This window comes from Macrosteles quadrilineatus, unplaced genomic scaffold, assembly GCF_028750875.1.
Source record: "Macrosteles quadrilineatus isolate MER2022 unplaced genomic scaffold, UCM_ALF_1.0 Scaffold_5__1_contigs__length_97177068, whole genome shotgun sequence".
NCBI classification, from domain to species: Eukaryota; Metazoa; Arthropoda; class Insecta; order Hemiptera; family Cicadellidae; genus Macrosteles; species Macrosteles quadrilineatus.
In genome coordinates, this window is record NW_026542598.1 from 97001223 (window position 1) to 97014529 (window position 13307).

Here is a 13307-nt window from a genome sequence, read left to right on the forward strand (position 1 = left end):
TAGGTAGAAAGGGTCTATGCAGTCTTATTTTATTAGGTTTCTTGACGACCACAATACTACTAACCCAATCAGTAGGTTATGTGACCTTTTTAATTACTCCAAGAGACTCAAGTCTGCATAGCTCTGTATTTATTTCATATTTCAGAGCAAGGGGGTGATGTCTAGGAGCAGCAACTGAAGGCTGATCATTTGGATCAACTTTTATGTTGTATGAACCTTCAAGACATCCAAGCCCTTCAAAAACATCAGGATATTTACTGAATAAATCATTTGTTTGGAATTGAGTGGTAGCTAAGGCTTGAAACACCTCATCATCGATGGTAATCAAACCCAGTCTCAAACAATCACTTGCCCCTAGTAACGGATTTTTTTCGCTTTCCATTACTTCAAATCTCAAATCGTAGAACCGTTTCTTAAATTTAGCTCTCAAGACAATATTTCCTAATGATTTTTGTGACATTCCTCCATAGAATGATAGAGTGACCACACTTTTGTTCAAAACTGGCTTATCAGTATCCAACAGGCTTCATAAATCAGTGATACTTATAACATTGCATGTAGCTCCTGAGTCTAGTTGACATTTTAAAAACTTTCTATTGACTTGCATTTTGACAAAAAGCTGTTTTTTGTAAGTAGGTCTATCAGTTTCTTTCATATGCATGACATCCTCTTGAGAAGTAGAATGCTGATCTTGGTTTTCTTCGTCCTCAATATGTTTTACTGTCATTTGGCTTTTACACACACTACTAAAATGGTTTCTTTTTTGGCAACTGGAACAGATCTTACCATAAGCCGGAAAAGCCCCTCTTTTGTGAAATTTTCCACAGTATCAACAAGATTGACCTTTTTCATTGTATTGATGTTTTGTTATCTTAAAAGAAGTTTCTTCGTTTCCTGGAGATGTCATTTGCTTTACATATGTTTACGTATTTTCATACTGCAAACAAATTTCCATAGCATCATTTAGCTTCAAGCCTTTCTTCAGCAATAGACGTTTCCGTAGTTCATTGTTTTCTAGGCCAATGACAAGACGGTCACATATTAATGTCTCTTCTAACTCATTTTTATTTAAACTTGACAAACCATCAATACCGCAACTTTTAGCTCCTTCTTTCAACCTTCCTATAAAATCCTTTATATTTTCATTCTTGTGTTGGATTATTTTGTTAAACAAAAATCTTTCATATAAGGGATTTGTCATTCCTACAAAATATGAATCCAATGCATCTATGATACCAGCAAGATCTGTATTGTTGGTATCTACAAGTTTTTCAATCAATTTAAGGCCCTCTTTACCTATTAATGTGTTAAACATAGCCAGTTTGAGTCATGGTGTACTTAGCCTTGTGCCACATACTGCTCCTGCCTCTGCAGTTTTCCCATTGCTTCTAAAAATTTTTTTTTCTTAAGATAAGTGCAGATTTGTATAATATTATATTATTCAAATAGTTTTTTTTTGTTTTTTTTTCAAGATATGGTAAGATAATTTAATATAGATAATTACAAGACAAATAAATCTAAATTTACAGATATTGCTAAAAATTTTGATTCTTTCAATAAATATGTTGGATGCCTGCTCCATCTTCGAATTCTCAAGCAATTCTCCATTTTTTTTTTTCGAGATCTTCTCAGGCACATACTTGTTACCCTTAAAATTGAGCAAGTCAGTCTCGTTCTGATCCAATTAACTACCAGGCTGTAAGGCTTAACCCATTTTTCTGACAATCTCTCAGCTAGTGCTCTTATTAGTGTTTGAAAATCTTTGCTTAGGATTCCGCAGACTGATGTTATCAAAGGAGTGAAAGAGGCATTCCGGCTCTCACAGGCTGAAATATACTTTCTTTTCTTTTCTTCTTCTGCATTTTGTATGACATTGTCATGACGTTTGGAAGCATATGAGGGAGCATCGGTGTCTACGACACGGATATCAAATAATGCCTCCCTCTGTGTCTCCCATACCCCTCTACATGCCAAGTCAGCTTTGATTGCAGGCCCGTTTGCATTTCTATTCTCTGCTATAAGGGGCTCTTTGATACAATTCCCCCATGCCTGTTCCACAATGTTTCCTATAGCATCTCTAATTTCATTGTGTCGTTTGATAATTAGGCCACCTACAGGACATGTAAGGGCATGGTCTGTGTTAAATTCTTTCCCACAGCCATCACATTTGGTCGGTAAATGGATCGGTGTCCGACCATATCTCAGTGCCAGGGAATCCCTAAATTCTTGGGGTGACATGTCTAAATTTAATTTCTTCAATGGTACACAGGATAACCAGCTGCTATGTTTTGATTTAGGGTCAGCATTTCGTAGAATTACATTTTGCCTTTGTAGTGAAAAATATTTAAATTTTCATTTAATAATTTGTTTTCTTCAGTTTTCTTTTGTTCTCTATGGAACTTTAATGTTTTTTTAAAGCATCTTCATGCTCACTGAACTCAAAAGAGGTTTTTAATGCAAGAGATTGTAAGAGAACTTCACACCCTCTTTTTGACGTTTCATATATGTGTTTCGATTGTACTATTGGATCAGCCATCCCTATTCCTCCACTTTTTACTGTTAGATGAAGTAATTCATGCTCTTCTTTACATATAGTCCAGTCGGCAGGTAGAAAAAACAGGCGTTAGATGGAAAAAGGTCGGAAGTTAATGAAACTTGGGGATGTTGTTCAGGGATGATAAATCAACATTTTCCCAAGTTTTGGACCTCGAGGACCCTGTGGAAAAAAGATGTTGGGGGAAAAACTTCAAAATTTTGGACTTTTTTTTATTTTTTCTCAATAACTTTTTCCCCTTACTTCCTACAGAAAAAGCATACGTTACAAATTTGTAGAGCGTTAAATTTCCTACAATTCTACAGTTCAAACATGTTTGTACAATAATTCGTTACTGAGCAATAGTATTTTTATTTTAATGTATCTTTTAAAAATTCACCAAAATATGCAAAAAAAGCAGATTTCCTACTCATTTTTTCTGTTGCACGCAAATACTACCCACCCTTTCCAAACCCAACCCAAATTCTCAAATGCTAATTTTGTTCTCCGATGAAAACCAACCATATTCAGATCTTGTTGGTATTGATATTAGTTACTCTTTGTAGCTGAGGTGTTATCGAACCCACCTGCTGTGTGGAGGAAATGAGCAGAAACTTGGGGAGTAGAGGACACTGGGATATGTGCCTCTTCCACTTTTTATGAAGATAGACATTATTTGTATTAGTTCCTAATGCTGTCAAGAGAATAAGTGTGTCTACATCTTGAGCAGTAATGATGACGCTGTTGAATTCGCTAGCCTTGGATATGGCGGTGTTGACCATCATCACGTCGGCGTCCTCATATGCTTGTAGGAGTTTTGTTCCACACCACTTTATGTAACCTCTAATTACGTTACATTTCCTCTTGACAAGGTTTACTTTCTCTATAGGAGTGAAGAGTGAGTACATTACAGATTTTGTTCCCTTGCACATTCCTTCCTCGATAAAGATTGATATGGGTAAGGGAGCGAGTTCAAACTTAAAGACCTTATTTATATATTACTCAAATATTTTTGCAACGCAGACACACTTGAAAAGAGTGAGAGGGTGGACAGTGAGTTTTTTACCAGAAATTTTCAACGAGCATGAAACAGAAGTGAGAATCACCACCTTGTCCATCCGTTTGAGTTTCAATTCTTCAAAATGTTCATCCATTATTTTCTTCATGCATGATATGCTTATCTCTCGTGCTAAGTGGCAGTTAACGTCAACATGACCAATGATTCCTGTGTTCAAAGAAACTATCTCCTGCATGTGAGGGAATTGGGGATGTTCAGTGAACCATGAGAGCAGTTTATCAATGTCCATGTTGTCTCTCACTACACGGGTCGGTCTCATGTCTAAATGTTGCTCAGATGATGTCTCTGAGCGAACATCAGCGAACAATTCTACTTGTTCACAAATGCTTTGAAGACACAGCGTGCCTAATGTACATCTAGAAAGAAAGCAAAGAATCGCTTACTCCGCGCCCACGAGTGAGTCCTCCATAGCTCTTTATAGCCCGCGTGAGGAGCATATAGACTACCAACCAAACGAGACTAAAACCAATATATAACTGTAAGCAACACAGTGCGGCAACACGACAGAGTAATATAAGGCAAAATTACTAATTAGTGAGCAAAAATTAGTGAAGACAGGAAAGAAACTTTGCAGACTGATGGATGTTTTGATGATAGTGCTTAACAACATATTAATCAATTGTAATTGTGAAATATCCTATTAATACATAGAAGATAATGCAATATTGTGGTAGTGTTAAACCAGGGTGTAGGAAGCCACCTTGATCAGCTGAGTGATGGGTGGGTGGGATATGGGGGTATCCGGATATGGTGCTTATAACTTGGAACGATAATTACTACAAAATTTAGTAATAATTTTGCTTGCAGCAGAAAAAATAAGTAGAAAATCTGCTTTTTTGCATATTTTGGTGTATTTTTTAAAATATATTAAAATAAAAATACTATTGCTCGGTAACAAATTATCGTACAAACATGTTTGAACTGTAGAATTGTAGGAAATTTAACGCTCTACAAAAGTGTAACGTATGCTTTTTCGGTAGGAAGTAAGGGAAAAAAGTTATTGAGAAAAAATCAAAAAAGTGTCCAAAATTTTGAAGTTTTTCCCCCAACATCTTTTTTTCACAGGGTCCTCGATGTCCAAAACTTGGGAAAATGTTGATTTATCATCCCTGAACAACATCCCCAAGTTTCATTAACTTCCGACCTTTTTCCATCTAAAACTACCTGCCGACTGGACTAATAGGCCTTCTTGTAATCCAAACAGATTGGGGAAAAGTGATGTTCTAATAGTGTGCTGGATTGGACTGAACATTTCTGGTTCAACTTTTACTACTCTCTGGAAAAAAGTCCATTCTGCTTGTAATGATTTTGTAGCAACAGTATGGGCTGATTGAGGGTGTTTTTCAGCAATCTCAGCAATATTTTCAACACGCTGGGTCCAAGCATTGATCTTTTCTGTTGCAAACTTTTTCTTTTCTTCCTTGCAGCCAATAAAGCCTCCTAAAAACTTGCTGCCATGAACAACTTCGATTCCCTCCATTTGTTTCATAACTTTTTGGGGAATTTCAAAATCATGGTTCCAAATTAGTTTGGTTTTTTTTTGCTTGAGGGTAGTATCCATATTTTGGACCGATTTCTTTAACCCTCCAACTGGTATAAGTCGCGATCGCGACTCAATTACGTCACGCGATTACTGGTAAGATCGCGATCGCGACCCATTTGCAAGCGTTATGTAAAACACAATTTACTCCGTTATTTTACGTTTAATATATATGTATTTTATATAGTATTAAAGAGCAAACACTGAGCAATCTAGTCATCATATGTTTAGTTGCATTTGTTGAAGAAAAAGAATGTTGGCAAGCCTGTATTTCAGATGATTGTTTGTGTTCGCTTGCGTCGTCTAGTCTGCCGCATTTTGTTGTTAACCCTTTACTTTGAATGCTTTAAAATGAATATTTTAGTGAGTTGTGGTTAGTTTTTAACTTAAAATGAGTGAACTAAGTAATTCTAGTGCAATTAGGGCCTGTTTGAATGATGCTGAACCAATATCTGACCTACAAAGTGATGTATTCAGTGAAAATGAAAATGAAATTGATGACAGTGATGTGGGTTCTGATGTGTATGATTCTGACATATCTTTGACTGATTTTTCATCTGGGAGTGGGGAATTATACTTTCCAAACAGTGAAGATGAGAACTCAGATACATCTATTACAGATTTTGATCTTCCAAGACCTAGGCCTAGGCCTAATGAAGTAGGCTTGCATAGGCCTTTGCCAAGTTCTCCAGAACACCCAGATCCAGATGACCCTCCTATCCCTGAGGTAAATAACCCTTTGAACCAACCTAATTATACTCTGCCAGGGCCTAGGATTAGCTCGGGTGTACACTGGGTTAGGGTTTACCCACCTGAACAAATGTTTGACGTCACAGAAAAATTTCAGGTACGAAATCCAGGTCCTCGAAATCTTCCTCCCCGGAATAGCAACCCTATTACATATTTCTATCTTTTCTTTACTAATGTTATCTGGGGTATGATGGTGAGGGAAACAAATGCTTATGCAAGCAGACAAATAGAATCAGCTATAAATGGAGGTACATTGACGCCAAACAGTAGACTAAGAAGGTGGAAAGAAACCTCTATCAAGGAAATGAAGCGTTTTATGGCCCTTCTTATAAATATGGGTCTGAATTACAAACAGAACATTGAAAATTATTGGTCAACTGTTAGATCTCAGAGATTACCTTTTTTTCCTGATAATATGAGCCTAGTAAGATTTCAGGCACTGAGATCAATGTTCCATCTTAGCTCTCTACAGTATATACCAAAAGGACAGCTCGGACATGATCCATGGTTCAAAGTGCGACATTTCTATGAGCTAATGAATGGATATTTTAAAGTTTATTTTATTCCAAACCAGAACATTTCATTAGATGAGTCTATGATAGGGATGAAGAATAGGTGTACATTTATAAAATATATGCCTAACAAAAGACATGCCCGCTTCGGTATAAAAAAATTTGAAGTGTGCGATAGTGACACCGGGTACGTACTTCATTCTGAGCTGTACAGTGGTAAAGACTTCCTTGAAAATACAAATCCTGATATTGCATTTACAGAAAAGGTAGTTTTACACCTACTAAATAAATGCTACTTACTCAATAAAGGATATCATCTGTACACAGATAATTACTACACTAAATTACCTCTTGCCAAAAAGTTACTTCAACATGAAACTTACATTACCGGTACCGTCAACAAGCGGTCAAAAGAACTCTCCAAAAGTGTTTTAGATGCTAAATTACAACCTGAGACATCAATCTATTTTAGAAAGCAAGGAGTTCTGCTTGTTGGCTACAAACAAAAGAAAAAACGCAAGCCTGTTTACCTTATAACAACTGGATTCCCCGCAGATGACCGTGTAGTAAAAAGTAAAAAAAGTGGAATAGAGGCTATAAAACCATCCCTAATAAATGAGTACAACCTTCATATGGGTGGTGTGGACAGCAAAGATAAGTCTATATATCACAGCACCTGTACAAGAGCTACAAAAAAATATTGGAAGAAGATCTTTGAAAATTTTTTGGACATGGCTCTCCTAAACAGTTATATTTTGTACCTGAAAAATACTGACCAGCCTATGACACGATACAACTATATGGTTAGCATCGTTGAAAGTTTATCAAGTGATGTTGCAGTGCCTAACCCAAGAGCTCAGATACCAGACGTTGGTCCTGGAGGAGATGCAGGACCCTCTGCGTCCCATGTATTGACGAGATTGCCTGGAGTACAACTCAGGATGTGTGTTGTGTGTTCCACTCCACAAAAAAAGTCCAGGAGTCATTTTTGGTGCCCTGCATGTAACTCAGGAGTGCACCCAGGCTGTTTTCACAAGTTGGAGCACTTTTGGAGAGCACCCAAGAGGGGTAAGAGAGCAAGGGAAAATAACGCTAACGATTCTGACTAGAATTCTTCTTGTAAACGGTTAGCTCCTTTGTCCAAAGTTGATTCTAAGACTTGTATTTTTTATTTTGTAAATAATTTCAATTCACATATAGGCCTAAAACACAATATTTTTATGGAGAAATGAAGTGAGAAGCCTGGGGCAGTGGTTTCCAGCACAGGTCCAGCAGGTCTTGTGTTTGTGCGGAAAAAGTGCTTCGTGTTTTTGTCACATATTTGCTTTATAGACTTTTTTTTTTTATATAAACTAGCAAGTGTTATACATAGTTGGAAAGACAATGAAACTGTGAACATTTTGGCTATCTTATTTTTTGATATAAGACATATTTGACCAGAGATAATATACTAAAAGAAGAAGAAACATTTTATTTTCAATATTGCTGTACCCACATAGAAGGAATACCTGTTAACATACTTGTAAGTACACCATTAAAACTATTATTTTTGAATAGGTTATTTCTTTCTGAAAAAATCTATATATAATATGTATGTTTTTTGTACCATTTTATATGTTTAATGTGGTATTTACTAAATGCTTGCGCGGTGGTCAAAAAAACCTTACCAGTACGGGAAATTTTAATGACCAGTTGGAGGGTTAAGTTTTTGCCACCATTGCATCACAAGGGATCCTTGACAAGATGAATCATCTGCATACCAGGTCTGGAAAACATCTGGCATTCTTTTTAATTCCTGAATTAGTGGAAGTGTTGCTAATCCATACAAAATCATTGATAAAGGGTCACCTTGGGTGACACCTTCTTTGCTGAATAGTCTTTTACTAGTTCCAGGGATTATCAAATCTGCATTGCATTGATAAGTGTTGTAAATAAATCTGGCAGCTCTAGGCCAATGTAACCTTGCTTGCCACAATGCATTTACTCTGTTAATTTTATTGAAGGCGTTATCAGCATCAACTAATATAATGCACCATTCATTTGTATTGTCAAATTTCTCATCCATAACAGTTTGCATAAATAACATTGCTTCTTAAATACTCTTCATTCTTCCTTGGCTGAGGATGTATTGCTCAAATCAAGAGGTACAGGTTTACAATCCATTCTCACAAGTTATTCTGACACCATGTTAACTATTTAAGAAATAATAATTGTAAAGACTTCAGTAAAACTAATATGTATTGACTTTTAGAATGATTCACAACATAGCAACCACTAACATAAACAATAGTAATAATCAGCTGCTACAAATTCAACTAATATTAAATTTAACATATACAACAAATTGTAAATAAACTTCTGAACTTTAAATGTTAAAGCTTCTAATTTTATTTATATTTTCTAACTAAAACATGGTGTCAGTTGTATTTTGAAACCTAGAAGAAATAATGGAAGTATCTGGATTGTTTAGGTTGCCTGAACCTATGAGTTTTGAAGGAAATGTGAGTGAAAATTGGAAAAGATTTCGTCATAAGTTTGAACTGTACTTAATAGCTACTAGTCATGGTAAGAAACTTAAGGGGATCCGCCACCTTTAAATGGTATTTTTTTTTATTTTTTTCACATTTTAAAAAAATGTTATTTTTTTGTTCTGCATACTTTTTTGAGTATGTGGGTGAAATTTGAAGACAAACTGACAATTTTTTCTTTAAATAATATTAAAAAATAGAAGTTGTTACAAATTGCTATAGAAATGCTATAGCCTACTTTAAAGCCCGTTTTCCGCAAGTTCTGTTTTTCCGTGTTTCTTATTACATATGTTTGAATAACTTTTAAAGTATTATAGATAAGCCATTAAACTTTTTACCACTTGTTCCTTGTTATATTACTGAGATAATTGGTCATAAGAAATTGTATAGCTAATAAAATAAAATAATTATAATTTTTTTTAAATTTGTAAAATAAAAATTTTTATTTTAAAAATATAATTGCTTGTAACTTTTTTTTCTGAAATGGTATTTTAATTATAATGACCAAAAAGTTTTTAGGTATTATAAGGATAAAAATAAATCAATAATCATTACAATTGATCAAAAAATAAAAAAAGTTATTCAAAGTTTAGCAATGGACCTAAAAACGCTAAAATAAAACGCAAAAAATTTTATAAATAAAACCGAAAAGTGAAAATTAAATTTAAAACCTCAAAAGCTCATTAAATAAAGGCCCTAAATATAATACCTGCATAAAAAATGTCTAACTTACTAAATAACAAAATTGTCATTTAAAGGTGGTAGATCCCCTTAAGGATGAAATTAAGATTTTAGGCGATGATGGCCTAGATGTACATAATACTTTTAAATTTGAAAATAATGACAAAGATAGTTTTGATTGCGTACTTGATAAGTTTGAATCTTACTGTTGTCCTCTGAAAAATGTCATATTTGAGCGGTTTAAATTCTATAGAATGAAGCAGAAAGAAGGTCAAGACTTCAGTAAGTTTGTTATGCAGAAATAGCAGCTAAATCATGCGAGTTTCTTGAACCTGACAATATGATTAGATATAGAATTGTCTTAGGTATAAGAGATAAAAGTACTCAAGAGCGTCTATTAAGAGATACAAAACTTGACTTGAAAAAAGCTATTGATTTCTGTATGATTGTAGAGAGTAGCAAGGATCAATGTAGGACTATTGTAGAGCACAATGAAACCAAGCTTTCGGGGACTAAGTCGGATCCATACAGTGTATGTGTTGTTAATAATGTACCAAATCAAGAACTTTCGCGGAGTATTGCAAAAGAAAAACAGAACGATCTATGTAGCTTTTGCGGCTACAAACATGTTCGGGGTAAATGTCCTGCATATGGCAAAACATGCTCAAAATGTGATGGTAAAAATCATTTTGCAAAGGTTTGTAGGAGTAAAACTATAAAATCTCATGCTGTTACAAACGAGGAACAACACGATGAAGACTCTTGTGTGAGCGATGTTAGTTTAGGCTCGGTAAGCTTAAACATTAGTGGAGTGAAAGGTCAAAGTGAAAAATCGTGGACGGAAAACTTGACTGTTGGTGGTACACAAGTTAAATTTAAACTAGATCCAGGTGCAGAGATCAGTATTTTACCTGCTAGTTATGTACGGAAAATGAACATTACACACGTAAAACGTAGTTCTTATGTACTCTCAGCCTGGGGAGATGAAAAATTCAAAATCAAACCACTAGGTCTTGTGATGTTACAATGTAAAACAATTACAGGTGTAACTGCAGATGTGAATTTTGCTGTAGTGAATGTCGAACATGAACTGCCAATTTTAGGACTAAATGATTGTGTCAATTTAGGACTCATTAGGAGAGTGTCATTGATATGTTTGAATTTTAAGGATAAGGACGATGTTTTAACTACAAGACAGCTTTTGAAGGATTGGGACAGTTTCCAAGCACTCATCATATTCAGCTTAAGGAGGGTGCTATTCCACAAATTCGACAATCACGGAGCGTACCTTACAGTTTACAGGAAAAACTAAAGAAAAAGTTGGACCAACTTGAGGAAACTGGGGTGATTCGGAAAGTTGACAAACCTACAGCATGGGTCAATGAAACACATTGAAACACATTGGGGGGGAAAACCCCGATAAGTCTTTGAGAATCTGCATAGATCCGTTGCCACTGAACTAGGTGGTAATGAGAGAGCACTTTTTAATGCCACACCCTGATGATATTCTGGTAACAATGAGTGGTTACAAATATTTTACTGTTTTGGATCTTAAGGATGGGTTTTTTCAAATTGTTTTAGACGAGGAGAGCCGTGAACTGTGCACAGTCAGTACCCCATTTGGGAGATACCAATTTTGTAGATTTCAGGTTAATTTTACATTTACCTAATACGTGTGGAATAAAAGTAACATCTTTGGAAAAGTAGCAAAAATTGTAGCTATAGCTACATTTCATTGTAGCTGTAGTTGTAGCTAGCTACGTTTTCGGAACTGTAGCTGTAGCTGTAGCTAAGCTACTTTTTTGGAAATGTAGCAGTAGTTGTAGCTAGCTACATTTTAAAAGTAGCTTCCCCAACACTGCATAAAATACCTTTTATTTGATGTGCATATCAACCTTTGCTTAAGTTTACGCTTATATTTTCTTCCTAACTCTAGTGAGCGCCCCCTGAGGAGGTAGCATATAATTGCATTGCAAATTCAATGAATCTTTGAACAGCTGTCATTTTTTACTATGGTTTCCAATTGAGTTCGGGTTTGCGGCTATGTATTCTACTAACTAAAACCTTTAATATGATACCAAACTCGACCTATGCTCATATTTAAGATGTCCTTCTGACTCCTTGTTGGACGTCCCCATGATATGACAGAGAACTGATAGTTCCTACGAAAAGTAGATTTTTAGGTGTCCTGTTGATGTACCAAATCTTATTGATTTATCTGCTATCGTCCAGAACATATCAAACCTGTGTGGGACTTTATGTACACCCTATATATCTGATGAAAGCAAGAAACTGCAAAAGAGCTCAAACTGATTTGAGGACAAATAAATTCCAACCGAATTATAGATGTGTTAAATTGTAGTGTTCAATTTATAGAGTAACTAGCTGTACCCGCGGGCTTTGCCCGGTTTAACTTCATAAGTATTCGCATGGCTCATTCACGTCCTGGTTGAAGTTCGTTCGCTACGCTCACTCACCTTTAGGTTGGAGCTCGTTCGCTGCGCTCACTTGCCTTCAGGTTAGCTCGTTCGCTACGCTAACTCGCCTCCAGGTTGAAGTTCGTTCGCTACGCTCACTCACCTTTTGGTTGGAAATTAGCTGTTGCCATAAATTAAAAAAAAAAAATAATAGTGCTGCACTCTGTTGGTAATCTTTGTAACTTTTATGCTATTGAACATCATAGAACAGAACCAACTTGTTTAATTGAAACAGCTGTTAAGATTCATTAATTCCTTTTAAATATGAAAAACCATAAGGTTAACATGGGGAACTACAGAGCCACTGGGGCGGAGCCCGAAAGGATTTTTGGGATAATAATATGCTTTAATGTTAATCGGGAATGTGAGCTATCATCATGCCAAATTTCAGCCCAATCCGTCCAGTAGTTTATGCGTGATTGAGCAACACACAAACACACAAACATACACACAAACACACACACAAACTCACAAACTTTCAGATTTATAATATTAGTAAGATTTCTACTTTGACATATGACAATTATTTATACAAATTTAGGAATTTTTTATTGTGTCCTTGAGTACTGTGCTATTATAAAAATCTTTGCAACTTTTCTAATAATGGATATTTGATTGCAGTGATAATACTTACGTGACATAGTGAGTCATGCAGTCTGCAAACAGGATGAGGACGTTGAACTCTGGGGCTGAGCCTTTGGTGTTGATTGACAACAGGTTGAGGAAGGGTTTGAGACCACAGTGTGGCCCAAGTGAGGCTAGGAACCTCCAAAGCTGGTAGAGGATTCTGTCTTGGTAACAGAGACCTGAGGAGAACACAAACATCACCATAACACTATATGGTAAACAACAAATGTTAACTTGTATTTGAGAACGTCCTCACTCAAATTTGAAAATGAAATTTACGCTTTATTCTCAGTTTTATATGGTAATATTTGTATACTTTTTGTAACACTGATAAGGGCCAACAGTCTTAGGCCGGTTACAGGCGAAATCTTGATGACATCACAATGAATCACAGCGATAATGTCCAAATGGCCGCGGGAGATGTTCATGATTTTTCCGTGACCGTGCTAAACGACAATGACGTTTTCGTGTCCACGGGAGTGGATGATAATGTCAAAACAGCAACGGGAGTAGTTCATGATTTTGTCGCGATCGCACTAGACGACAACAACATTTTCGTGACCCCAGGAGTTGGATGACGA

General features: G+C 35.8%; 1 protein-coding gene across 1 annotated transcript in view; it reads right to left on the reverse strand.

The window, feature by feature from the left end:
• Positions 1–13307, reverse strand: part of LOC128994100 (ubiquitin-protein ligase E3B-like) — a 69395-nt gene that overhangs the window by 22534 nt on the left and 33554 nt on the right. Inside the window, exon 10 of the mRNA XM_054418362.1 lies at positions 12734–12905. Within this exon, the coding sequence (XP_054274337.1) occupies positions 12734–12905 (172 nt within the window). The remainder of the gene's footprint in view (positions 1–12733; positions 12906–13307) is intronic.